Here is a 27,263-nt window from a genome sequence, read left to right as displayed (position 1 = left end):
GCTGTTTTATTTTAGACATTTATTGAAGGTCTCAATCCGTCTTTGTAGGCCTATTGGTGTTTGGTCTACGAATGCTGCGTCATCAGCATATAGCATCCACGGTATCTCCCTTCCATTTACCTTTGGCGGGAATGCACGAATTTTGTCTTGGGCAGTTTTCATTTCGGCCATATATAGCACAAAGAGGAAGGGGGCTAATGCACAGTCCTGTTTAATTCCTCTGGAGGTTCTGATCCTCCTAGATAGCCCCCCATTGCTTGTAATTTGCACCTTGATAGCGGTGCCCGTATGTAGGGCTTTGATGGCTTCCAATAGGTCCTTTGGGCATCCCCAATTTCTCATTTTTGACCACAGACATTCTCTATTAATTCCATCGAAGGCTTGTTCGAGGTCAATAAAAGCTAGATAAAGCCTTTTTGTCCCAGCTAGTGTATTTGCCTTCAACAGATTAATCAAAAACAGATTCAAGGCGGTGCCAACTCCACTAACGAAGGCTGTCTGTCTTTCATCTAAGATTTTGGCCTGTGTAGCCCATTTCTTGAGGTCTCTTAGTAGAAGTCATGCAAATAGCTTGCCAATTGAGTCTAGAAGCGCTATTGGCCTGTAATTCCTGGGATTTTCCCGGCCCCCCTTCTTGTATATCGGTACGATATAAGCCTCAGTCCACGTAGCTGGGATTTGTGTTGTTTTTATAATTTGTTGAAATAGGGCGTATATTAGATCAGCCCAGTCCTCACAATTTTCTTTCAACAATTTGTTGGAGTGTAACGCTCACCTGGTTCCCACGGAGGCGCGGGCATGGTCTGGACGGCAGTGGCCTCTTCGAAGGAGATGTTCAGCACCCTGAAGATGGAGTGGGCTGGGTTCCCAAATCCGGCTTGTCTGGCTCGGATGAATACCCTTCTGTGAGCGAAAAGGAAGGGTTAATACTCTGCGGGTTTTGTGTTGATCTCCCGTTCCCCTTCTCACCCTCCTTGCAACCCTTCTGTAATTCCCTGTGGAGACTCACCTTAGGGATTGAAAAGGCGAGCTCTCCATCCTGCTTCTGATGCAGGGGCGCGTTGGGATCCAGTTACGTCACTGGATAGTAAGTTCGAGTTCGCTTGTCTGTTCCGGTAAGTACCGTAAATGTTTATGGCAAGCTTGAGTCTAAACTGTTCCTCTTCTCTTTTGCAGGTAATGGAAGACTCCGGGCTGAGGGCGGTTTCCGTCGAAAACCTGATTTTCAGGTGAGTTTTGGTGTAGGCCCACTACTGTCTTTTCCTGTCTCTTTTTCCTTAGGGGCCGGAGTTCGAGAATGCCGAAGAAATGGAGCCGGTACGAAGCAGAAGCTGAGTCCGACCTGTAAGCAGGTAAGTTTAAAATAGTTTGTTTGCTACGGTTCTTGCATTCACTAATGTGATGTTTGCTTTTTCCCCATAGGGGCCGGGGTGCTGAAATGCCCAAGGAATGGCATCGACCCGAAGGTAAGAAGAATTAGCTTGGCGGGTAAGTGCTTCTTGGTTATTTTCCCCTTCTCATCTTGCTTTCTTCTCTTCGTCTCCCCGTAGGTGCTGGAATGCTGCAGGAGATCCGGATGGGCGTCGCAGAGCCGAAGGCGCCACGTGCAGGTAAGAGAAGTGCGCCGAGATGTATGCGACGTGGTGAGTTTTTAAAATGATGTCTTTTTGCAGGAACGTTGGCACGCTGAACCCGGAATGCAGCTTTAACAGGTAAGGTTTGTTTTTCACCTGTTTCTTCTTCCCTTTTCTATCCTTAGGTGTTTCCAGGATGCTGGCAGGCGCGGTCGAGGACTGGAGCAGGAGCAGGCACGGTGAGCGTCCAGCTGCTATGAGCAGAACAACGCGAAGCGTGGTTTGCTGTCTGGGCGTGGCTTAAATAGCCTTTCAAGTAGTCCCAGGTATGTATCCTTCCACTGAAGGTATGTATCCTGCCACCAGCCACACCCGTGTGGTTAAGTAGTTCCTTTTTCATCTGGAAGTTGTAGAATGATCTGCCAGGTAAGGAAATTGCAGCATGGTCTGCCAGGTAAGTTTGCACCAAACACATTTCCTTCCATATCTTGTATGAGCCTGGCGCCGATGGTGCCAGGACTGTTATCCCTTATGAGCCTGACGCCAACGGCGCCAGGACTGAGTCCAAAGAGCCCCTATCTGGGGTGGCTGGGACTTCCCTAGTATACATGTTGCCTGCCTCTGAGGGTGCCGGGCCCTGTCTGGCTCCTTGGAGGTAGGCATCATGACATGGAGATGACATCAGGGCCTGCTGCTCTAGAAGTACTGAGTTTTTTAATTAAGATTAAGATGTCATCTTTATCAAAGTCCAGGGCCCAAGGAGTAGTGTCAGGTTTCTCTTTTGTGTTTTTTTCCTGGGTTTCACCTTCATAGAGAGCAGTATAGTGTTGGAACCATTTCTCTTCTGAGACTTGATTGATGCCTATGGCCGATAGATTGAGGTGCCTGTTGTTAAGTAAGTCCCATGTACCTCTTGCGTTGTTAGTGGATATTGCGGCTAGCATTTTCTCGGCATCCCTTTGCAGCCTTAGGTAGCGAGTTTGTTGCAACCAGTTTTTATAGGATTGATTACATTTCCTCAGGAGTTCATATCTCTTTATACTGTTATTCTTTTTTATGAGTCTCCGTTCTGCTCTATATTGTTTCCCCCTAGCCACTAGCTGTTCATCATACGCATGTTTTTTCTTAATATGCTTACTTTGGGTAGGGTTATACTTGACCTCATGGGCTTCCAGAAGACATTTGTACCCAACCATCTCTTCATCTTTGGTTATAGCTTCTTTATATCCCAGTACCAGTTTTGGGATTGCCTGATTTTTTTAGTCTCAAGCAATTTCTTCCCCATGAAACCTCAGTTTCCATTGTTCTTTCACTCTCTCTGTTAGTTCTTATTTCCCAGGTGAGTTCAACGGCTAGCAAACAGTGATCACTGCTTGTTTGTTTCACTATTGTAAAGGATTTTATCCTCTCCAACGTGTTCCCTCCCACAAAGCAGTAGTCCAGGCATGCTCCCGCTTTCCCACTGTGCCAAGTGTTGGCCCCCTGCAGATCTCCTTTTGTCTGGCCGTTTAACATCTTCATCTCACGAATTCTCATTTCCATCATCCATGTTTTTTCTTTTCCTAGTAGATGTTCTATTGCTTTGATTTTACCATCTTTGTCCAGCAGTTTGATATTTATGTCGCCATTTAGTAGTATCAGCTGGTCGTTTTCCTCCGTCATGGATTTATCAATTACATCCATGATTGATTTTAGAAAAATCGCCGGTCCTGGCATATTTTCACTCCAGTAGATGTTAATCAAGATCATTTGTTTCATGCCTTTCAAGTCTTCAGCTTCAGATGTTACTTTGAGCATTTGTAAATATGGGTTCGGTGTCAGGTGTTCTAACACTTTTAGTGGACACTCCAATTTCTTTAGTATCATGAGACCTCCAAATGGTCTTCCCTTGAGCCCCTTTCTAGCCGAGTTGATGTAAACTTCATATCCCTCGCATACTCGAGGTTCACGCAGCCATGATTCCTGTATTGAAATGAGATCATATTTGGCCAAGAAGCAGCTGTCATTGGAGAGCAGATGTTTAAATCCTCTTGTGTTCCACGAAGCAAAGAGGATCGGCTTCGGCTGGCTCTCCTCACTCTATTGTTTCTTTTTAGAATTCAAGGCATTTGCCATCCATGACCAATCCTTTCCCAGGCTGTCTGCCTTATTTGGCTTACTCTTTGTCCTCATTGGATTTTCAGAATTGTCCACTGTGAACCTCAAGGTTTTCAATGTCTCCTTATTTTTTTTAGTTGTTATAAAGTTTTCTTTTTGATTTTCTTCACCTTCATTATCTTTTTCATTCTTTTCCATTGGTGTCTCAGCGTCTGGTCTGTTTTTTATGTACTTTTTCCCAGTATCTGTTTCTCCGGTTCGTACTGAAGACTCCTCCTTTGTTTCTTTTCTTTGTCCCGTTGGAGCTTTTTCTTTTATTTGTCTAGAGTCATCATCCAGATCCTCCAACTGGAACCCCCTTTTTTAGAATATCAGTTGCCGCCAAGAGTTTTCGCTTTATCTTCTTGGACGTCAAGTGTAAAATGACTTGGTCCAACCTCTGTTCCCTTGGGAATTCAACTATTTTTATATCCTCAGTTGATATCATCTGTGGTGGTAGGACTTGGTTACAGAGCTCCATCACATAGCTCCTGTTTAATACCACCCTTCTCGGTCCATTTGCTGCTGTTTCCAGTTTTAGATAGCATCCTTTAAATAAAATGGATTTCTTTGGGGGTGATAACGGTAAAACTTCCCTTTTCTTTGCTTCAGTATGCTTTTTTCCTTCTTTGTCGTTAAGTTGTTTGAGTCGGGGACAGTCCTGGGTCTTTCGTTCGATCCTCCCTTTGTTCACCTGATCTCTTCTTTTTTGTTCCAACGTTTTAAATTTGGTAGATTCCTGGTCTGAGTCCCATTCACTTTCCAATGGTCCCGGTCTTCTTCCTATCTCCCTGCTGTTCTCTTGGGCGATTTTCTGTGGGACTTCAGCTTCTTATCATCCTTAGAATTTTCAATTGGATCTGCTGTATCCCAATTATCTATGGTTTGCCATTCCGATACACTGATACTATCCCAGTCTTCATCCTTACTGTCGGTTTCCATCAGCTCAATGAGATCACTTAAATTTGCTGGTTGCTCCCGATCATCCCGGATTTCCTCTGTTATCGCATTTTCTAGATCTTTTACCCCCTTAATCTCTATACAGTCTGAATCATTCATATTCAGTTCTCTTCTAGATTTCTTAGCACACTGCATATTGTCTCTTCTGGGTGGAGTTCTTAAATTCCTCAGAAAAGCTCTTGAGCCGTTTACTTTATGTTTAAGGGATTCATTTTTGGTTTTTTTCACCTTTTCATTTGGGATTCTTATGACCTCCTTTCCCTTTTGTTGAGTCAAGTCCTTCAATTTGGTCCGTGAAAAGATTGAAAAGGAGGATAGTTCTGATTGTTTATCCCCTCCTTTTATCCCGGGGGGGGGGTCAGAATCACATCCTCCAGATGTTGCTCCTTTTGTTTAGAGGGGGCGGTTGCGCCCTGTTTCAGTTTCATTGGGCCACTTCCTTCTTTGGGGTTTGTATCTACCCGATCGCCATCGTTCTTTTGGCTCTTTTGTTTATGGACACTTCTCATCCATTTGCAGTGTTCCAAGACTGCTTCCATCAGCAGGGATTTATCGGCTGCATCACGCCTAGCTAGATCACTTAGGGGAGATTGCCAAATTTGGGTTAATTCTGCTTCTTTATTTATCAGTTTATTTAAACTCTGGAGAGAGGAAGTCATTTGAGCGTGTGTCTCTTTTATTTGAGTAATACTAGTGGTCACCTCTTGGACAGAGTCTTTGATCGCCTCATAGAGCTTTAAGAAGGGGGCCATTGTGATGGTTAACGAAGCCATGACCACTTTTTCAATATGCTTCATATCGTTTTCTCTTTCAATTTTACAGGCCTCGGTTATTATCCGTAGGATTTGTCCGTTCCATAATTCTCCTGAAAGCCTGTTTGCCTCTTCCGGAATTAGAGAGCTGGTTATGTTCCTTCCTGTTTGTTCCTCCCCCACCGCTACTTTTGTCGTTAAATCTTCCAGAATATCACCTGGTCGAATTAAGTTTCTCTCATCTAAGGCTGGCATTTGAGTCTCCTTCCTTGATGTCTTATTCCCCCAATATTTAATAGAGGATATAGGAGAATCCTCGACCAAAAAAGAGGAGCTCCCTTTGGCTTGTTCTTTATCCAGAGTGGCCATTCTCTCGTTTATCAAAGAGAAGCTCTTTCTTTTCCCTTTTTCGATTTTGTCCGTCAATATGGAAATGTCTTGCATGATTTTGTTAGCAAGACATAAATTGTTCAGACTTGCTGGTGCAATATCTGAGGTTCCATTGGTACTCATTCTTCCTAATGGAACCGCCCTCCCCAGTTGGGGCCTGGTATGTTCACAATCATACCCAGCGGTATGATCTACTTTGTTTGCTTCATTAAGGGGATTTACAGATAGACTCCCTTTTTCCTTTTGGTGTTTGGCAGCCAGTAGACTTTTCTTCATTTGGGGACTAGCCTTGTCTTCCCTATACGGTTGGAAAATGTCTATAGTATCTTGGACTATCTTTGGTAGTGCTCTATGTTCTGTCTTCTCTCTCGGATTGGTGGACTCCTGTAGAACATCTTCCTTTTGCCCCAAATCCGTCCCATCCCATTGGTCTCCTTGATCCCATGATACTTCCAATGATTGATGATCATTTGTAATGCTATCCATGACACAGCAAGACTCTCGTGTAGATGGTTTTAGCGGGTCTTTTGGACTTGTGGCTGGTCTTGCCTCAGGCAGCAATTCACATTGGTCGGCCCTACCCACCGCATTAGAGGGAGTGTTCAGTTGTGGATTTCCCACTATTACATCTTCATTCTTATTTGGGGGGTGCTGATCTCTAGTTATGTCTAGGGACAGCCCTGGTCTAAGCAAATCCTCCATCTCCCCCACTACAGGGGATGTTGCAATGATCTCGTCCTCAATTTGTATATTCCTCTGGTTATTAGGCGTCTCTTCAAGTAGGTTTGCAGATACTAGGCTGAGCTTCTGTAATCTTGCGTCGGTTTCCTGCACTAGGATCGGCTCCTCACTTGGTGCAATTTCATTAGAATCACTAAGAATTTGTTCAGCCATATTATCCTTGCAGTAGCCTCTACAGCCGTCACAGCCAGTGTGGCTGTTGTAGAAGCTGGTGGCGGTTGTTTTATAATTTCTCTTGCCGTGGGGATAGTACACGCTGTGGGCAGTTCAGGAGAATTTGAGGCCAACCACAAATTGTCGACCTTTTCTGCTAACTGCAGTTCATTTGATATTTCCTTATTTGGCTGACTAGCTCCCACTGATAAACTTTTTTGCTTTTTTGTACAGAATGGTAGGCGGCTCGGTTTTGACGTAGCTGTTCTGAAAGTTAGCTCCGGACTCCCATTTACCTCCGGGAGTGAAGCAAATCATTGCCTTACCTGCAAGCGAGTTCTCAATCCGGTCCCTTGTAGATCCATTGATGCTGGGGTTGACTTCATGTTATCAGGGGCCTCTTCGTTGTGCGTCGTCACCGAGGCTTCCCGCAGCCAACAGTTTAGGGATCCCTGCAAAGCCACAGCAAGCACTCCTCAATAACGATGCCCTTTGTGCGCCGGGCTTAGCGCCGCAAGGGTGTCTGGATGCAGATTATATAGTACTTCCTGCACACGTCACAGGGGGCGGGAAGGGTGTGGAGCCAACCAACCAGCACAACGGCGCTCCACCTTCACGGTGTGTTCCTCACAGTGAGCCGCGTGTCCATTGCACCTCTAAAGTCCTCCAGGTGCAGGTGAGGGCAGGTGAGGGGGGTCGCAGCCACAGCTTAACAGCTATTTCACTCCTCAATAACGATGTCATTTGCGCGCCGAGTTAAAACAAAACCTGAATGATTCACTGAAAAGGATGGAGGGGATTCAACAGCTAGAAGTGTACTTAATGAAGGGAATGCAGGTGGGTGCAGAGTTGGCAAAAATGATGCAGTCTCCCCAGGAAACTCTGAATTCACTATCTCAATTTGAGCGTAGCTGATGCTAGATGATGAAAACACATGGGGCAGTGGATAAGGCGGGCCGACTAGTTGCATGGCTAATAAAACAGGAACACCCCAGGGTAACGATAACTGAAATGCAAGACTCGGGCAACTTGGTTCTGTCAAAACTGGATAAACGAGGTGTTCCAGGATTACTACAAACAGCTTTATTCGACCGAGGGAACCTATTTGGACGCCTCTGATTTGTTAGAACTAGCCCAGATTAGAGGGGGAAGACAAGGAGGGGTTGGAGACATCAATACGACAGGGGGGGCCATCACATGCTATACAATCTATGCAAACTAATAGAACTACAGGGCGTGATGAGTTCTGGGATGAATCCAATGGCATCATCATTGATTCCCTGGCAGTGACCTCCTCCCATGTGGCCAGCAGACGGAAGCCCCTACTTGATCCAGACCCTGGGGGTGACTTTATGCGGGAGGATCACGTGGGAGGATACAACTACCAGGGAGATGTCATGACTTCATTGGACAATATGCAGTATCCCCCCCCCTTTTTTGAACATGGATAATTTTGACACAGGATTCATCGTTAATGAACAGAACCCATTTCAATATCATATGAAAAATTGGAACTGCTACATTGACGATGTCTTTACCATCTGGACTGGTACAAGACATGAATTAGACAAATTTAAAGAGTGGCTTAACATTCAAGATCCTTTTCTTAAATTCACCATGGTAGCAGATAGATACAGGCTTCCTTTTCTTGTCCTAATGATAAAAAAAACAAATGGAGGAAAGCTAGAAACCACGCTATTACGGAAACCGACAGATAAAAAATCATAACTTAATTTTGGTAGCTATCATCCAAGCCACTTAAAACTCAACCTACCTTTTGGTCAGATTCTCCGAATAAGAAGGAATTGTTCTGACATCTGACAATTCCATTTAACTAATCGGTTGAAACAACAAGGCTACCCTAACAAATGCATAAAGAATGCGAAAAAGAGAGCAAGAAACATCAGCAGGGAAACATGTCTGACAACACATATGAGGAATGTGGAAGAGAGAATGACCGGTGTGACAACATATAGTCCGATAAGCTTTGCGATCAAAAAGTGTGTATTGAAACACTGGTCCAGACTTTCATCCGTCAAAACCTAGATTTGCCTTCAAGAAGACCAACAACCTGAAGCAGATGTTGGTACACACATACAAAGAAGAACAAAAATTGAAAATGGACCAAACCACACTCTGGGCATTACCGCCTGTAATAGGCCACCACAAATGTGGACAATGCTCAGAATGCGATTTAAGAACTAGCACCAAAAGCATTAACCTATACCATATAGAGTGGAAACTGAATGAATTCACCAATTGGAAAACAGCATAGCCAATTTATGGCATTAGATGTCCATGCAATTTATGGTATATAGGAGAAGCGAAGAGACCTGTACGGCAATGCATCTGCGAGCACTGATTATGTCTAAAAAACAGTATCCCAGATAAACCTCTTGTAGATCATTAAGTACAAAAAAAGCACAAACATACAGAGTTCAAATGGTATGTGATCCAAACTGTAAAAGCAAAAGCCAGAGGTGGTGATAGAGACTTGGAACTAAAGAAACTGGAACAAAAATGGATCCAGAAATTGGACAGTGTAAAGAATGGCCTAAATTCAGCTATAGAATGGAGTTTGTTTTTCTAGCATTATCAGTGACATAAGAGACAACATCTGCACGCATAGGTCTTTCCATCCATCTTCCTTTACCAACACAGACCTAATTTAATATAAAATGCATGTGTGAAAAATGTGATGAAACAAATGTGAGATAACTAACATTGTGAACCTTTGGGATATATAGCTTGTGACAAGTATGAACCATTAATCAAGTGCACCTGAAATTGGTTAACATATATACAAGTTTGGATTAACAATAAGATGCTGATGTGCTGGTGAGAAATATCACCAATGTTCACAACAACCATGTGTGATCCCACTGAATGTGCTAAGCAGCCAATTGTCAAAGTAAATACCAAGACATGGGTTGATTACAATAAAACAGTATCTCTGTATGGAAACTAATATCTCATTTGATTTAACAAATGATGTGCAAAAGGAATGAACTGTAAGAAGCAAACTAATACCTGTATGGGATCCATTTTCTCACTTGATGTAACAGATGATGTGCAAAGGAAAAAACTGTAATAAGCAACTTCACCCAGAAGAGATGTCTTCACAAACTAATATATCGGCGGTACCAGATGGCTGAAATCCACATAGTTAAATATAGGCTCTCTGTTAACAGTAAGCAAATGAGGGGCTATATTTATTGAACTTCGCTGACAACATAAACAGAGACAACTGCAATGTACCATCAATGGATTGGAAACACCTGTGTTTAGAGTCCTCACTCCATTTCCATAACAAGATGCCCGTAATATGAACAAAAGTGGTAAGCATCTCGACATCTAAATAAACATTTCCATATTTAACTATAGATTTGAGTTTTGGGAACATTTCAGCACAGAGTCCTCAGTCCTCTCTCTATCTCCATTAAGAGATGCCTGTAACACGAACAATATTGGTATACAGCTCGACATCTTAACAAATATCGCTATATTTAATTATGGATCCTCTGTTAACAATATCTCAAGTGGCGGGATATAACCACTTCAAATTGAGAGACTATATATAATATAGTGTGAGAGATTAGGACCGTCAAAAGAATGAGTCCTCTTTTTATCCCTATGCTTACACAAACATGATTAGAAAGCGGTGGCTTAAAAAGCCCCATGAGAATGAGACGCGAGTTTTACATCCCTCAGCATCTAGCACATTTTGAGACACAGCCGCTTGGACTGTACGATATAACCAGAAGGTAAGACAATGATTGTCCGCGTTAGCCTGCGAAGGAAGGGGTGTATACCTCAGTACCGGCAGGTGGCGCGTGCCTACAGATAAAATAATGTACAGCCCCATAAGTATGAGCTATGATCAAAATATATCAACAAGATACACCGGCACAAACTAACTTTGTCAGATTCTCAGAATGGGGATTATTTTAGTTCCATTTTGACCACATTAAATGTAGTAACTTGTGTATGACACCAGAAATCCTGTGTGACAATGATGCAACTACATAGACAACACTAAAGGTTTTGTGATTGCAAAATCGAGGCAGAGTGAAACTCTCTGTTGGCAAGAATTGTATAATATAATGTGCAATTAAAGATCCAGTAATTAGGGTCATAACAGTGTATCTGGTCATTAATAGATTTCAACATAAGCTGACCTGCATTTAATAAGATAGTTCCCACTATGCCAACACGAGTCATTATAACAAAGGGCACTTTTGTCTGACCTGTAGGATCTACATGGAAGACGATACTGACGATCTGTGTGGAACACTCTAGAAACCACAATAGACAGCATTGTGCATGCCATGTAGGTGACCTAATCCACCTTTTAATTGGTATTACTACCTCCATATGAAAAATGGAAAGGTTCACTTACAATAGACACTTTGTATGTTTACTGAACAGGATAAATATCTGTGGCTTCATTAAAAGGAGCCCTCAAAAAGATGTCCCTGTTTCGAATTCTACTAAAAAAGGTTAGTAGATAAGCCCCACCCTTGACATAAACAGTTTTTAACTTAGACTGATTAACCCATTGACTCAATGTTTTGTTTTTATTGTTTTCATAGTATAGGAAGGATTAGGGTTAGAAGACTTATTAGCCACAAGAAATAAAGATCATCATCTGTCCTGAGGAAGGCCTCCGGAAAAACCTTTTCTAGGATGGGGTTTATTCTATGGAAATAGGCCGAAAGGCGTCGGCAAAACATCCCGTAGATATATTCGTTTGAGAAACAACTCACTCACATTTAGTACATTTGTGTTAAAGGATTTTTTTTAAAACAAATGCAAAACTGCGACTGGATGAAACACTAAGAAAATCAAGTCCATATACAACCCTTGAACATTTTTATTTTTGCTCTGCAATGTGATGTTTTTTGTATTTGATAAAATAAGGAAAGTTATTGTTATAAAATAAACTATTCAATATGTCATTTTGATTTAAGTACAAGAACTCTGAGTCTGGGTGTTTTATAATGATCTTAGAATTCTATAATCATGTATATGTCATAGAGTGTGTGGCTCATACAGTGATAGACCAACAGGAGTCAGGGGTAGCCTGTGTTTCACCCTCCTTCTCATAGTACCCCCCCTTTACCATGAGGAAGACCCTCTAATACGCAAGACACTAATGACATACTGTCAGCTGTCTGTTCCCACTTGTAGAGGAAGTAAAGAAACCTCCTCCCAATATTCTACAGGTCAAACCCTCATCTCTGACCTAGACACACAAAGATCCAACAAAACTCCTTTTGCTTCAAGTATTGAGACAAGGAAGATGAAGTGGTTGGAATAAGGTAACAGGAGCCTGAAGCTTAATGTGCAGACCAGTTGTTCTACTGAGTTACCTGTGGGCAGGACATTTAAAGATGGCAACCATACTACTGAGGGTGGTGGTGCAGGAGGAGACGCCAGTTCCTAAGCAGAGGCTTTCTAGTGTGGGAGACGGTGTGGCAGAGCAGAAGGAGCAGAACGAGAAACGCAGTGCAAGAGCAGGGGGTGCCGTGGAGTCGCGGGCAGCCGCAAGCAAGTTCCTGGGCACTCGGCCACTCGACAAAGCAGCGTTCTCCATAACAGGACCTGAAGGAAAGCAGGCGCATGACTGCAGAGCCGCGAGGAAAGCAGGAAGGATGTCTGCACCATCCAGAGCGGGAAGCGAGCGGGAGAGCCATGCCACAGAAGTGCGAGCGGGACTGGTGATGCTGAGAGAACCAGTGTATCAACCCAAAGCAAGTGGGGACGCTAGGACTTTTTGCTGGCCGCGCCAATGACAATTTCAATGTACTGAGATTGCTAATACAGAAAATACAAGAAGATTGCTTGAATGTAGAAAAGGCAAAATACAGATTCAAACCCCAATGAGATATGGATGCATGATATGCAAGTGTGGGGCAAGGCTTGAACAAATATTACTGCAAAAGTACTGAGCCAAAAGCAGTATTTACAGTTTTGGTGGTTCAAAGGAAATGTGAAACGCATAAGAAGTCCTGGCAAGAAAAAGATACCAGGCAATTGAAACACATAAGAAGTCCTGGCAACACAATAATACCAGGCAAGTGAAACCACATGAGAACACCTGGCAGGGGAATATACCAGGCAAGAGAAACCACAAGAGAAGTCCTGACAGGAGAGTGCACCAGTCAGTTAGTATTGTACACTGAGTCGTGACCTACCAGGCGAATTGCAAAGCTACAAGAAATACTAAACGAAAGACAGTGTGCCTCATTACAAGTCTGGCAGTAACCCTGCCGGTGCTACCGGCGGGTTGCTGCCCGACTTGCAATATTTACTGACGCCTGGCTTCCCCGAAATTGTTAATCCCCATTCCCATTTGAGTCCCATAGTACTCGATGAGAATGGGGACCACGGGAGCACCAGCACCGTTTATAAAGGTGCCGGTGCTTCCGTGATACACTGCAGGCGGGTGCCTTTCCGCCCACCTGGTCTGACCCTGGCGGGCGGGTTGGCACCCACCTGCAGTGTCGTACTGTGTTGGTCCAGTCACACCGGTGCCGGAAGGCTTACCGGCACCGTTGTTACCAGATCGGCACAGTCGTAATGAGGCCCAGTGTTTTCTAGACAAGAGAGACACTTGTGTTAAAGAAAGACTGTTTCAGAACTTGTTACATAACAGGAACATTGTGAATCCAGGAGAGACACAGAAGAAACTGTTGGTGAAAGAGACATTGCCATCCATCTCAGAATCCAGGAGAAGGGAACTACCTCTGGGTCCAAGATCTTTCAACTTGGAGGAGATTTTTGTTGGAGTTATTCTAATCTTCAATTGTGAACACTTATCAGGTTGAAGATATTTCCTTGCCACTTTACTGTATTTTTTATAGTGTGAGGGTCGGGATAGGACGTATTGGACACAAGGACAGCTTTTCAGTTACTGACATCCTTACACGGACAGATCCTTTGTTTCTGGTTTCTAGGTAGTGAAACTCTTCTTTAGCATAGGGTCAGAGAGGCATTTTTCCATCCCATTTTCATTTGAATAAAAGTCTTTAACCAAAAACATGACAATTTGGTGTCTGGCTTTAATTTCTGACCCCTTACAGTTCCTCGTATAGTTTTATCGGGTATTCATGGATATGCTGGTCCCCCAGTTGAAAAGGGTGTATGATAACGCATTTCGCAGGGGTATTTTGCCTGAGACAATGAGAAAGGTGATCATTATAATTACTGTGCTCTTAAAAAAGGACAAGGTTCCAAAACAATGCGCCTCATAAAGGCCTATCTCCTTGTTGAATGTGGATGTGAAAATTCTCTGGAAGGTAATGGCAACTCGGTTAGCCAGGATAGCACCGAATTCAATTATAGGCATCTCCGTGCCATGTAGACCTTTGACTCATTTTCAACAAAAGCTTTTTCCACACTTTCTGTACCACCCTAAATAATGTGTGTATCCTTAGTTCTATGCCCTGTCTGCCATCCGTGATCCCTCCCAACAGAATGACGATCTCGCCCGGGGCCATGTTCCAATGGGCAACTGATTGTAACTGCGCCTCCTCCATCAAATATAGCTCAAAATCCAGCATATTGCGACCCCCCTCCTCACGTATAGGCTGCAGCGTTCTCATGGCTACCCAGCATCACCTTGTATTCCACAATGATTCCCCAATTGTTTTATCCAGCATCCTAAAGAAGACCTTTTTATGACATACAGGATATTGGTGAAAAAGTACAACAACCTGGGCAGCACCACCATCTTGCACAGACACCCTCCCCATTAACGAGAGAGGTAACTTCTTTCAGAACTGTGCAGCGTCCCCTATCCCAAAAAGCACACAACCTGTATTATAAACAAAGGTTTCCTTGATATTGTGGAATACCTGTATCCAGTACTCCAGATAAGATTCGGAATTGGGAGTAAAATTATTTTTTAAGGAGTAAAATTGTAGGTCCATTTCCCAATGGCGAGTATTTTAAAAGTGAGGAAAATTAGTTTGTAACTGGAAAACAGATTTTTTTTGTAATAATTATTTCTTTGCACCTAGTTATTCATGCATATACTAGATTCTTTCATTCAGGCAGTAATAATAGTTTCTTCATGTGGTACTTTCCTTCATGTGATACTATGCGCATTCCTGGTCCAAACATATCCATGGAGCTGTGAGGGTGAGAGCAGGGGCACAAGGTTCTATGTGTCGGTGTCCTGTTTTCTGTTGGGGATATTTTTACTCCTATTTTTATTTTTTAGGTGTATTTGCCTGTTTTTAGGGTGTAAAATTGGCCGATACACCCCTATTCTGTAGGGCTACCTGTATCCCCAAATACTTAAAGGACTCCTGCTCCGACCGAACCCCCCATCCGGGAGAGTTCCACCTTCCACAAACCTGCCAATGGGAACAAGACTGATTGTTCCCTATTAATTTGATTGATTGATTGATTTGTTATTTATTACGCGCCTATACACAACTGTTTCAAGGCACAACAAGGCAAGGGGGAGGGAAACAAAGGGGGGACAAGACAAGCGATCTTACTAGGCCTCATGTCATGGAGATCGTGTAAGTGCGCAACAAGAATTGCAGGGGGGAAGGTACAGGCAGACGTGCAACCAGAGCAGCAGGGCCCTGAGGTAAGTGATGGGAGGGCTGGACTACAGGGGTGCAATGTTAGCCAGGAGGCAATGCCAGTGGGTCCAGGTGGCAAGTGCAGGGAACTGTTCGGAGTGCGGGGGGCTGGTGTCCTGTAAGACTTCGAGGACCACCAGGTAGCCAGTTAGCAGATGGAGGAGCAAGGGAAAGGGTAGCAGGATAGAGGGAGAGAGAAAAAAGAGGAGAAAAGGTAGTTCTTGAGAAGCTTCCAGAAACTTAAGTAGGTCCGGCTCAAGACAGAGGGATGCCATTCCAGAGGGAGGCACCTGCAGAGCAGAACGTTCTACCCCCAATCTCTGTTTGGAGAATTGACTCACCCAAAAGAGAGTTAGAAGTAGATGAGCAAAGGGATCTAGGAGGGAGGTACTTAGCAAAAGAACTTTGAAGGTACTAAGGGCCGCTGCCTCAAAAAGCCTTGTGGACAATGTAGAGGGTCCTAAACTTGATCCTTGCATCCACCGGGAGCCAGTGGAGGGGGTTAAGGGGCGGAGAGATGCAGTGCGTGGGCTTAAGGCCAAGGATAAGTCTTGCGGCCCTAGTCTGGATGAGTTGCAGAGGATGAAGAGTAGATATAGGCGAATTGAGAAAGAGGCTGTTGCAGTAGTCCAGCCTAGAGAGAACCGAGGCTCTGGAGACCGAGAGCTTGTGGGGGAAGGTGAGAAAAGGGAGAATACATTTGAGGAGGTACAACTGGAAATGGGCCTTCTTGGCAAGGTGCGTGATGTTTGGAGAGAAGGAGAGAGTGGAGTCAAAGATCATCCCACGGTTTTTTGCCTCACACGAGTGAGGCCAGAGGGCCCAAAGAGGGCAGCCAGTGTGAGAGAAAAAGCGGGAGCAGGGGTCCAGATGAGAAGGATCTCAGTCTTTCTGGCGTTAAGACAGAGATTGTTAGAGGCGCACCAAGACTGAATAGCGGATAGTCAGGCATGAGCGAGGAGGAAAAGGAGGGTAGCTGAAAAGAGTGCTGCATATCATCCGCATAACACTGAAAGTTAGAGGTGACGTAGAGATTGGGAGGGCTAAAGGGACCAGATAGATGTTGAAAAGCTAGGAGGAGAGGATAGACCTCTGGGGAACACCACATGTGGAGAGAGAGGTGCTGGAGTGAAAGGAACCGAGCTGAATCTGGGAAGGTCGGTCCAGGAGGAAGGAGGTAAGCCAAGCAAGAGCCTGATTAGTGATGCCAAGGTTTTCGGGAAGATGAGTAATCAGTATGTTGTGGTTGACCATGTCAAAAGCAGAGGAAAGGTCGAGGAGAATGAGGACAGAGGGAGAACTAGAGTTGAGATTAAAGACTGGATCTTCATGGGTGCTCAGGAGTGCAGTTTCTGTGCCTCTGGCTACTCTGAAGCCAGACTGATGGTCATGGAGACAACCAACCGATTCAGTGTGGAGGGTTAGCTGGGAGATAGCCAACTTCTGCAGGAGTTTGCCCAGGAAAGGAGTGATAGAGATCGGGCGATAGTTTGCCGAAATGGAGGGGTCGGCAGAAGGATTCTTTAGTAGGGGGTGCACAAGGAAGTGCTTGAGAAGAGAGGGGAAAGAGCCAGTGGCGAAGAAGTGATTGCAGAAATCGGCCAAGACTGGGGCCAGAGAACCAATGTTGTCCTTGATGCTTCTGCAGGGGGTCACCTGTTTAGATTAGACTTTCAAAGACTGGACATGTCTGGAAACATCTTTAGGTGTTGCAGGAGAGAAGGCGGAGAGAAGAAGAGGAGGAGGGCTACAAAGGCTGGCCTGAAAGGGGTGGGGTGAGAGAACACAGAGTTGGTGGAGAGTGCGGACAGAATGTGTGGGGTTTTAGTGGTGAAATGAGAAGCCAGAGCCATACAGAGGCCCTGGGTGGGTGTAGAGGAGGAGGATACTCTTAGAGAAGATGGAGAGGCTGTATTGCCTTTGGAGAAGGCGGCAGGCCATTTGTCAGAGGGTGCGCTTGAAGCTCCCCACTTCCACTGAGCTACTCTGCACTTGCGTTTCAGAGCAGCCAAATCAGAGTCGTACCAAGAGTTGCACTTGGTGGCAGGCTTCAGGCGGTTTCTCATAACAGGAGCAAGGATATCCACAGTGTTAGAGATGGAGAGGTGAAGGTTGGAAAGGGCTGTATCCGGGTGGAAGGCAGCCGCAGGAGTAGGTGGAGGGGAAAAAGTGAAGGCAAAGACAGCCACTGACACTCGCTTTATAGGTCAAATGACCATGAAGGAAGGTGGCAGTGCTGGGTGGGCCTTTGACAAAGGGACTGGAGGCTTCAAGTGAGAAGAGAGAAGGAAGTCGTCAGTACAGGAGAGAGGAGTAGTGAGAGGATTATAGAGGGGGATGCCTAAAGAGATGGGAGCATCCAAGGTGTGGCGGGTAGAGCGAGTCGGACCAGAGGGTAGAAAGGAGAGGGAAAGAGAGTTGCATAGGTTGTGAAAGAGCCCAGAGGAGTCTGGGGAATCCAGGTGGATGTTGAGATCCCCAAGGAAGAAAAGCTGGGAGGTAGACGATAGAAGAGAGGAGGTGAGCCCATTCAGAGAGGAAAAAGATGACCAGGCCAGGTGGCCTGTAGATGGTGGCCAAGGTCAGAGAGGGGCCAGGAGAGATAGAGAGCCTGCAGACCAGGCATTCAAAGGAAGAATAGGTCTGAGTGGGGATGAAGGAAGCAGGGATCCACTCAGGAAAGATCAGGGCCACTGCGCCTCCAGGCCTTTTGGGCATGGGCTCGGAGAGGATCTTTTAGCCCTCTGGGAGGAGTGTGTCGAAACTCGTGACAGAGTTGGCCTTGAACCATGCCTTGGTAAAAGTGAGAACGTCCAGGAGTTCAAGGAGATGTCAGAATTCAGAGGACTGTTTTACAGCAGAGTGAGAGTTGAGAGTAGCCACCTGGAGCAGGTTGCCACTTTTGAAGGACCTCTGGGGGGTAGCCCCAGTGGAGGTGGCAAAGGAACCAGAGAAGTGGAGGGAGGAGGCGGCAAAGGAGCCAAAGAGGTAGTGGATTGCAAGGGAACCTTGAGAGGTCACGGAAGGCAAGGGAGCCAGAGAGGTGAAGGAAAGAGGTGGATGAGGAGACAGGGATGTAGTGGATGGCAAGGGAACCAGAGCGGTAGAGCAAGGAGGAGGCAGAGGAGTCACAGAAGTGGTAGAAGGAATAGCAGGAGAAAGAAGGAAGTTGAAGAGGCAGGGGAGGCACCTATATAATAGAAGGAGATTTCACTGAGGGCCCTGGACCATTACGTGCCATTTAGATATACATTAATGATGACTCTGGAAGACTGGAAGGGGGCCATGAGGACCTCTGACTGGGTGCCACCATTAATGGGAGAGGAGGAGGAAAGAGAGAGAAATGCGACCGTATGAAGTGTTCATAGTTTGGGCGAAGGAACAACAAAGGATGTCAGTGAGAGTTTTTCTAGAAGAGGCACTGACATAGGTGTCAGTGATGGGAAGGCCTGGATTGGAGACCAGGGTGTCCTTCTTGAGCTACTTCCTTCCAGTCTTATTGAGAAGAGTAGGATAGGAGACAGAAAAGCAGTTAGAGAAGATGGGGGAAATTGAGAGCACCATAGCGGGTGTGATAGAGGGGGGACAAGAAGAGAAAGAAACACGATAGTTTCCAAAGGTTGTCTAGGATTTCCAGGATGATCGGTGGGTTCAGCAGAGGGTTACTTACATACAGTAAAATATCATCCACATAGAGCGAAATATCATGTGTCACTTCTCCCAACGATTTGCCATTTTTACGGGATATGTGTCAGAAAATATCTAGCCTGGGGTTCAAGCACCACTGAAAATAGAATCGGTGAAACCGGGCAGCCCTGTCGCGTATCCTACTCTAGAAACCAGCTTCAGGATACTTATGTATCCATCTTCACTCTGGCCATCGGGCTACCATATAGGAGTCTCATCCAACCCATAATCCCGTCCCCAAACCCATAGGCCTCCAACACCTTGAACAGCCATTGCCATTCAAACAAGTCAAATGCTTTAACTGCATCCAATGCATCCAGCGTCATTTCCCCCTGAGAACCCTTGACTTGATCCATCACATGATGTAGTCGGCACAAGTTCATACTGGTATCATGCCCTCCTAGGGACTCACATTGGTCTGGGTATTTTTAAGGATAAGTGGGAAAGAGACACAGGGTCGTCGATTTCAGACAAAACATGGGTAAAGGTGTGGAGCAGGTTAAAATGGTGTCAAGGAACGCAAGGGTCCAACTAATTCAATGTATCTATTTGCACAGGGTGTATTGGAGCGAGTCATGCAGGTTTCTGGCATATGGTCTGGGATTGCCCAGTGATCGCTGGATACTGGGAGGAGGTGGTGGGGCGCCTTAAGAAGTTACTGGGAAGTAATTATGAGCGCACTCATCTATGGGGACTCTTGCCAGGGAAAAAGAGGCATTAAGCACACAATAAAATAGCAAAATGTATGTTAGTCCTTGCCAAGCAGCGAATTGCACTTTCATGGAAATGGGCATTTGGCCTGTCGCTGAGGCAATGGTTCCAGGATGTGCATCGATGGGGCTTAGAAGAGGTAGAGTATTTGAGAATACAGAGAGACTCTGAGAGGAAAAGTGATATGGAAATGGACTGGGGCAATTGCTGAATGAACTGGCTTCCACCCAGACTTAAAGCCCCCATGAACTGGTCAATTATGAATACGCAGGGAAAGGGGTGGTGGGTGGATATGAAGTAGAACTGTGGGTCCTCCTGAGGTGGCAGGAAGGGGTACTGAGATAGGAGGGGTATCTGGACCTGAACCGAACTACGCTGGGGAGGGGTTGCAATTGGGTACTATTGGTGTGGTGCTTTTGGAGAGGTGGGGGGTGGGGGGTGTTGATGAGGGATTTGGTGCAGTTCCGGGTTGTGATTTTGAATGTTGTGAAAGTTTATACTGTCCGGTCATGGTATGTTTTATTCTATACAAATCTATACAAATTAAATAAAAAAATAAAAAAATAAACCAGTAACTTCATTTGATGGCAATGAAGTTAGGCAATATATTAAATCATGGACACGGTAGCATCCATCTGGTTTATTTGTCCTTTATCTAAATGCAGGCCAAGTATCAGACTCCAAAAGATGTTTTCCTAAGACGCTACAATGACCATGTAGAATTTCGGAGACATGCGTGAGGGCATCAAACACAAATCTTGCCTGAACAAATTAGTCATATGTGATGATTTGATGTTGAAAAGTTGGGCATGCGTGCCACCTTTTTGTCAAATGCATACCGTCTAGCTATACAAAGGAATAGAAGATGACAAATGCTCATCAGGGAACAAACTCAGGCTTGTGGATCATTTAATTTACCCACTGGACTATAGAACAAGCCTAACAAATGTAAATAGGGGCTACAAACACAAACTTCCATGTACAAAAAGCCAACTGGAACCTATGTAATTATGGAAAGTTGGGCGTTCATGCCACTTATTTGTCAAATATGCACTTGACAAACTGCTGCTAACAACCTTATTACACCTTACCAGTGTGCAGAAAGGGGAGGCCCGGTTGGTTTCAGTGATCGCTGTACAGATTAAGTACCTGCTAGAGAGGGGGGTTTGCCAGGGCTGTCTGCTGGCTCCTTTTCTGTTTATTTTGTTTATGGCAGATCTGTCTCAATGGTTGTTGGAAAGGGGCCTGGTGGCCCCTCGAATTGGAACAGGGAAAACCTCCTGGCTGGCTTACGCCAACGATATTGTGGTTATGGATCACACCCAAGTCTGCTTACACCGGTTTCTTATAGCCCTATTGGAATATGCCTCTCTGAATGACTTGTCTATAAATAGAAACAAGTACAAAATGGTTATTTTTAAACATTCTCATAGAATAACTAAGCATTATGTATGGCATTTGAACAACTCAATTATCTCTATAGACAAAGACCTATCTGGGCTGTCAGATCCCGTCCTATCCCTCCATGTCCCATCTCCTAACAACCGCTGAGCCTAAACAAAGAAAGCTGGGTGCGAAAATGAAGAGAGTTTACTCCAGGCACTGTAGATTTTCCTTGGTTCTTGTCAATGATACACAATAATGGGGAAGAGAATTCGACACTATCCCCCGAACCACAGAAGCTGAATGAATTCGACCCTCCCACCGTGGTTGGCACAGGTACCTGATAGATAGAAAAACAGGTCACCACGTGGCAGCCAGTGGGGGGGAGAGGAGTTAGGGAGAGGTTGTGGATAGGGTAGGGGATTTTAGGAACACAGGATAGATGGTAAGGGAGCACCTAGTTTGGATAGGACAGGGGAAGTAACAGGGTAAAAGCCCTAACCTACCTAAGTCTATACTCAGTACCTTGTAATTACCATGTACAGATAATTCCTACCAATAAACATGCACCATGCATTCCCTGTCTAGTAACACCAATGATAAGTACACCTTGATACGTGTACTGATTTCACCCTAATACATGAATAACATGCGTAGCAAGCAAAATTAACACTTACAGCTGGGAATGTTCCCACAACGATAGACAATACACATGGCCCTCAGGGCAAGCAGAAGCAACAAGTACAAACATTGAACATAAATGGTAAACCCCCAAATGAGGTTGTCACTGGGTTTTGCCAGTAAACATAAAAATATGCAGCCTGCACACTCATGTCATGAAATTTCCCCCAAAACCTAGTTAACAGCACTGGTTATAGGTGAATTGCTGCACACCAAGATTTTGAGCCCCTAATATTCAATAAGTAAAGAACATGCTTGAGCTGTTGGCCCGGGGGCGTTTTGACCTGTGAATAGTCCGTGCTGAGGTCATGTTGATTCAAGGATACCGTTGTGTCTCAATCACAATGCCCCCATGTTATAAATGCAAGTTCGTATGAACAATAACTGCTAGTTCAGAGCGCATACATATTCAATCCCTGAGAGCCCTTCCCGCACTTATCTTAGGTCCGGGAAGCCCCACGAGCCTTCCCGGACCAGGTCTTGTTTTGCAAAAGGCAGCCGCCAGCGTCCTCTCCGCCCGCCACTGCAGAAAAATTCATGCCGTTTCAGAAAATGCAGGAATCCATACGCGGGCGCTTCTCTCGCTCTTCCTCCAACACAGCTTTGTGCGGAAACAAAATAAGCCACAACTGCCGCTTTTAGGGAGAATTCTCTTATAAGGCTAAATTCCCAAACCTAGTGAGTCCCCCAGCAGCCTTGCTGGATTTTTGGGGTTTGATTTTTTCTCCCGCTAAGAGTGAGACTCTTTTCCTTCCACTCTTAGGCATGATTTGGGGTATGTCTTTGACTTTTTGTGTGCTTATGGGCTATGTTTTTTTTTTTACTCCATAGGGTATCATCTGGTTTTTGTGTATGTGTTACACAGCACCCTCAGTGCAGTAACACATGGGTGTCATAGTGACCCCCAAACATAGACTCCATACCCTGGGACTGACTACTGTCTCCCAGGGCATGTAAAGTCAGCATTGACTTTACTAGTCCAAAATTGTGAACAGAACCAGTACAAACCATCATATTGTGGAAGTACTGGAAGGGGTTAATTCGATTGCCCCTGGGTGTTTTCAAGGGGGCACTGTCCAGTCCCCCCCTTGTCGAGTTTCTGGCTGGTGACAGTGGTTACCACGCAAAATATTCCACCAGAATATTTTCTATGGGATTTTCCCATTGATTTTAAACGCACCACTTTTTGGTGCAATGTTAAAGATACCGCCGGTTTATTTATTTAATATTAAATCAACAGTTGGGTCTTTTCGCCAGAACTCTTTTCTAAAATGGCGTTCGTGTCCGTCTCTGTAACTGCAACCAAGGTCGGGCCCTTTGTTCCACTTTTTGGTGGGCTTCTCCACATAAGCCCTCTATCTGGTGCCACTCTGTCTGGGTTCCACAGGACGTGTGGGTGGGGGAATTGGCACCCTGGACTGCGTTGCCTTAGCAACTCAAGTCGCACTCTATTCTGATTGGCCCAGTGGTGAGCCGCTCGGCTCACCACTTAGCATGTGTGAGTGACAGCTAGGCTGTTGAATGGGGGGTTTTCTGCATAAAAGCAGGGCTTTTGGGACTGGAACTTCAGAAGTCGCCACAGGACCTAAGAATCCAAAGAGGGAAGAAGCTGAGCCATCTGCAACGACGACGACACCACCGGTGGAGCCCTGCTGCAACAAACTCACCACTTTCCCAACAACAAGAGAAGATCTTCTGCTGGACGAGTCTTCTTTCTTTGAGCTGGTGGGATCAACCAGTTCGCCCCTTTCGCCTTCCAAAGACGTCTCTTGGTCGAATCGCCCGTGCCAAGCACCCCGGCAGCCGGATAGCCAAGCTTCACCACTTTGACCGCGAATAAAAGGAACGCACCTTTTAACCGACAAACTCTGCGGCTGGTTTCATTCCTGGGCAGTGCAACGACTCCCACGTTTCCTCCTCGACGAGATCCTCTCTTCCCCTGGTCGAAACAATGAACTGCAACCACTGCCAGGAACAACTGCCACCGCTGGAGCTTCCTCTCTCTTTAAGGTACAGTGTTCTGCCTGGCCTCCCTTTCCACGGATTGCTAGAGGTGACCCTTAAATCCTTGGCTTTCCAACTGGGTTGGCCCCAGACCTTCTAACTTTAGTTCTTGAATCACCCCAACCTCTTTTGGACATTCTGCAAAGACTTTTAGTGCATTTTAAACTGTGTGATCTTGGGCACATTTCGCTTTGCTCCATTTATAGTGGGCCTGGCCTATGAACTTTGGCTCTATAGTGTATACTGCCTTTACTCCCTTGCTTTGAACTTCTAAAAGTGTTGGGAACTGTTTTATTTTTATGCCCTGCCTTTTTCTCTCCCTTTAACTTAACTATTGGTGTGCCAGCTAGGTTACGCGCTCACATCTATTTTAGCAAATAGTGGTGTTTTAACTCTGACTGGTCTAATAGTTATCAAGGGAGGTGTTTATACTTTACCTGACTGTGTTTTAACTTGCTTTTGATTTAGAGTGCTAGTGTATTGCCTAAAGTGTGTTTTAAATAAATAATTATATACTTTTGATACAAAGCTCTGGTCAGTGTTTTTTTGCTCTACTGTGTTTTTAGCCCTATTGTGTATACTCTATATACTGACCTACTCTTCTTGAGAGAAGTCTGCCTGCTCAGCCACAGCTACCAGGTAAATCTGGGTGGTGCAGACTGCTACCAATTGGGTTTACTGCTTACTCCTGTAGTCTTAATCTTTTTGCAGTGTTCCCTAAGGGAACTGCACAGGATTCTGCCTAACAGCCGCGTGCCGTTGGCTCGTAATAAGCTGTCTGCAATCAATGTCATCTGGCCACACGTGCGTGCGTCTATCAACTACATATTTTCCCAAGTGCTGCTAGGAATTGTAGTTTTTAGTTTATTCCGTGCCCCTAGCCCTTTCAGAGCCCTCTACACACTCCTCTCCTACTCCAAACCTTATTCCTGACAGTTCCACTGATTAAATACTATGTGGGGAAGGTTCTTCCATCCATTGCTTATGGTTTAGAGTGCTATTCACGGGATTTTGATGTTAACTGGGATAAGATAGAAGACCAATCCCTTGTGTACGATACAAACTGGCCCTGGGGTCATTGCTATCAGTAATGGAATGGAAATGGCTGAGTCTATATAGGTTGATTCTGCTCCCTCAGAAAGCATCTCTCTATGTGGAAGTTGCACAGCAGATGAAAGTGAATAATAACTTTTTTCTTAATAGCTTGAGATCCTATTGTAACAACCTATTAGAAGCGGCAGATACCTCAATTGATATCCTAATCCAGAATCCACTAAAGGTAAAAGAATCTGTGAAACGTATGGACTGGATCAGAACAATAACTAAGATGAGAGCTGCCAAACTATCGACATCCTGGACACAAACTGACAAGCCTTTACGCTTTCTTCCAGCGTGTTTGGACCAGATCCGATTCCATGAGATTTAGGTTAAATTTGGTTCTCTCTTTGGAATTACAGCATATTAGAGATCCAATAGCTTTCCCTTCTAATGTTTGTGACAAATGTGAAGACGGTGTAAAACAAACTGTCTGCCATTTGTTGGCAGAATGTGTGGGGACGTGGCCCTTCAGATTGAAAAGATTTCGAAGATTTGTTCACGACCCAAAAACTTTGAACTCGAAACTGTTTTGGCAAAGACTGTCGCAGGGCCATGAAATCTTTCTCACCCATGAAGTGACATGTCTTCTAAAAGAATAGAGATTAATTGGGAATGTGATTTAGAAGCTTTGTCTTTGTTTCTGCAAATTCTTGGATATTTAGGTATCTATATCTGTCTGAGATGTCGTGGAACTGCATCAGAGTATTGTTTTTTTTTCTCTCTCTCTTTTTTTCTCCTTTTTGTGATGTTTGAGGATTATGTTTTCATTTTGTTCTAAGGGGAAAAAAATGCTAATGATTAGTTGGGTTAGTATTTTCTATTTTTACATAATGTTCTCTGATATTAATGATCATTCTGTTTTTTATTTCTTTTCTATCCTTTATTTTAGATTGTTCTTTGAATGTTGGTTTGTAATAAAAAGGTATTATCTGTAGAATGTATTTTTGTGTAAAAAGTCATAATTTTGACTAATATCACTATGAATAAATAAAAATAAATAAATAAGTAAGTACCTGCTCCAGTCAATGCTCATGCTCCAAGTGTTGCAGAGATTGGGCAGTGTGGCGGAGGTCGGCTGGACCAGTAAACACAGGTTCATCAGTAGATAGTTTTATTGCTGGTTACAGTAGCAGTAGCATGTTGTTCCCTGGGCTTGAGAGGCTGCCCTCATTTCTGGCCCCCAGATTCTCCACAATCAATACCTCATTAGGTCACTACATATAGCGCACCCACACAGCCCAGGCAGTGTTAATGCAGCAGGATGAGGGTTGTGCTTCTGATCCTAAATGATAAGGCAGTGGGTAGTCCTCTTAATGGGGAGCCTCAAGATTCACATTAGCCAGCTACGATGCTCCCTGCTTAGTGTAGAGCCATGTGACCACTGATTGCGATAGTGCAGTAACATATTGTCTATGCTTAGCTCCATCAGATCCTCCCAACTGCAGCCTTTAGCACACTCTGACGTCTTTACAACATGTAATATGCCATGGTCATCTGCCAGAGCAGGCTTATTAGCTATATTGGCACACTTTCACGGCTCGGCCTACACTGCAGTTATTTTCTTCACACTCTAGCACCTCCTTCTGACCTCCCAGTGCAATTGGCTAGGTACATTTTAGGTTGCTGGCAGCAACATGTTGCTCCCAAGTTACACGTTGGGGATAACTGGTCTACACAAATAGCAGGGAGTTTGTGTAGTGAGTAAAGATGTATCAGAAATAATAATTCCCTACACATGACTATAAATTCCCCAAAACTAAGAGGACAGTGATGTCTACAGATGAACGACTGGAGATGAACAAACATTGACAATATTTATCCCTCCTGCCTAAAGACATATGGACGGAAAACAAAGCTTATGCAACAAAGGTGCTCCAAGACCCCAGGTCTCAAGATGGATCTGCATGTGTAAAGGTGTATCCATTTATACACACAATGTCAATTGCATCAACCAAGGCGCAAATGAGCACACAACGGGGGATGTGAAACAGTACCTTTGTCTGCATCGCCTTCCAAGACTGCGATTTTGTACACAATGAACTGGGTGACAATGCTGTTCGGGTCACAACGCTCTGAATCTTTCACAATTTCTTTTGCCTATTCGGGAAAACATCAGATTGTTAATTACACAATTGTTTTCTAAAGTCGCCAACTATATCTACATGTAATAGAACTACCAAACATGCATTTGTTTAGTACAGCAATCTATCATACTTGAGTTCAATGAACCTGTATGCTTATCGTGTTTTTCTGTTTTGAATATTCTTTCTCAGAATGTTTTCAGTTAAATAAATGTTAGCTCTAAGAAGCCACTATCTTAGGGAATATTGATTTTAACAAGGAGTACAAACAGTATGAGCGATCATAAAGACATAGGAAAGAGCAATGGCTGT

The 27,263-nt window shown here is 44.6% G+C and overlaps 1 protein-coding gene across 1 annotated transcript in view; it reads right to left on the bottom strand.

Moving 5' to 3' along the window:
* Nucleotides 1-27,263, bottom strand: part of TEX11 (testis expressed 11) — a 3,096,519-nt gene that overhangs the window by 1,406,095 nt on the left and 1,663,161 nt on the right. The window contains exon 17 of the mRNA XM_069612434.1: nucleotides 26,865-26,967. Within this exon, the coding sequence (XP_069468535.1) occupies nucleotides 26,865-26,967 (103 nt within the window). The remainder of the gene's footprint in view (nucleotides 1-26,864; nucleotides 26,968-27,263) is intronic.

Source organism: Ambystoma mexicanum, chromosome 5p (assembly GCF_040938575.1).
Source record: "Ambystoma mexicanum isolate Mex_15411 chromosome 5p, UKY_AmexF1_1, whole genome shotgun sequence".
In the NCBI taxonomy this organism is placed as follows: domain Eukaryota; kingdom Metazoa; phylum Chordata; class Amphibia; order Caudata; family Ambystomatidae; genus Ambystoma; species Ambystoma mexicanum.
This window is presented reverse-complemented; position numbering and strand designations above follow the sequence as displayed.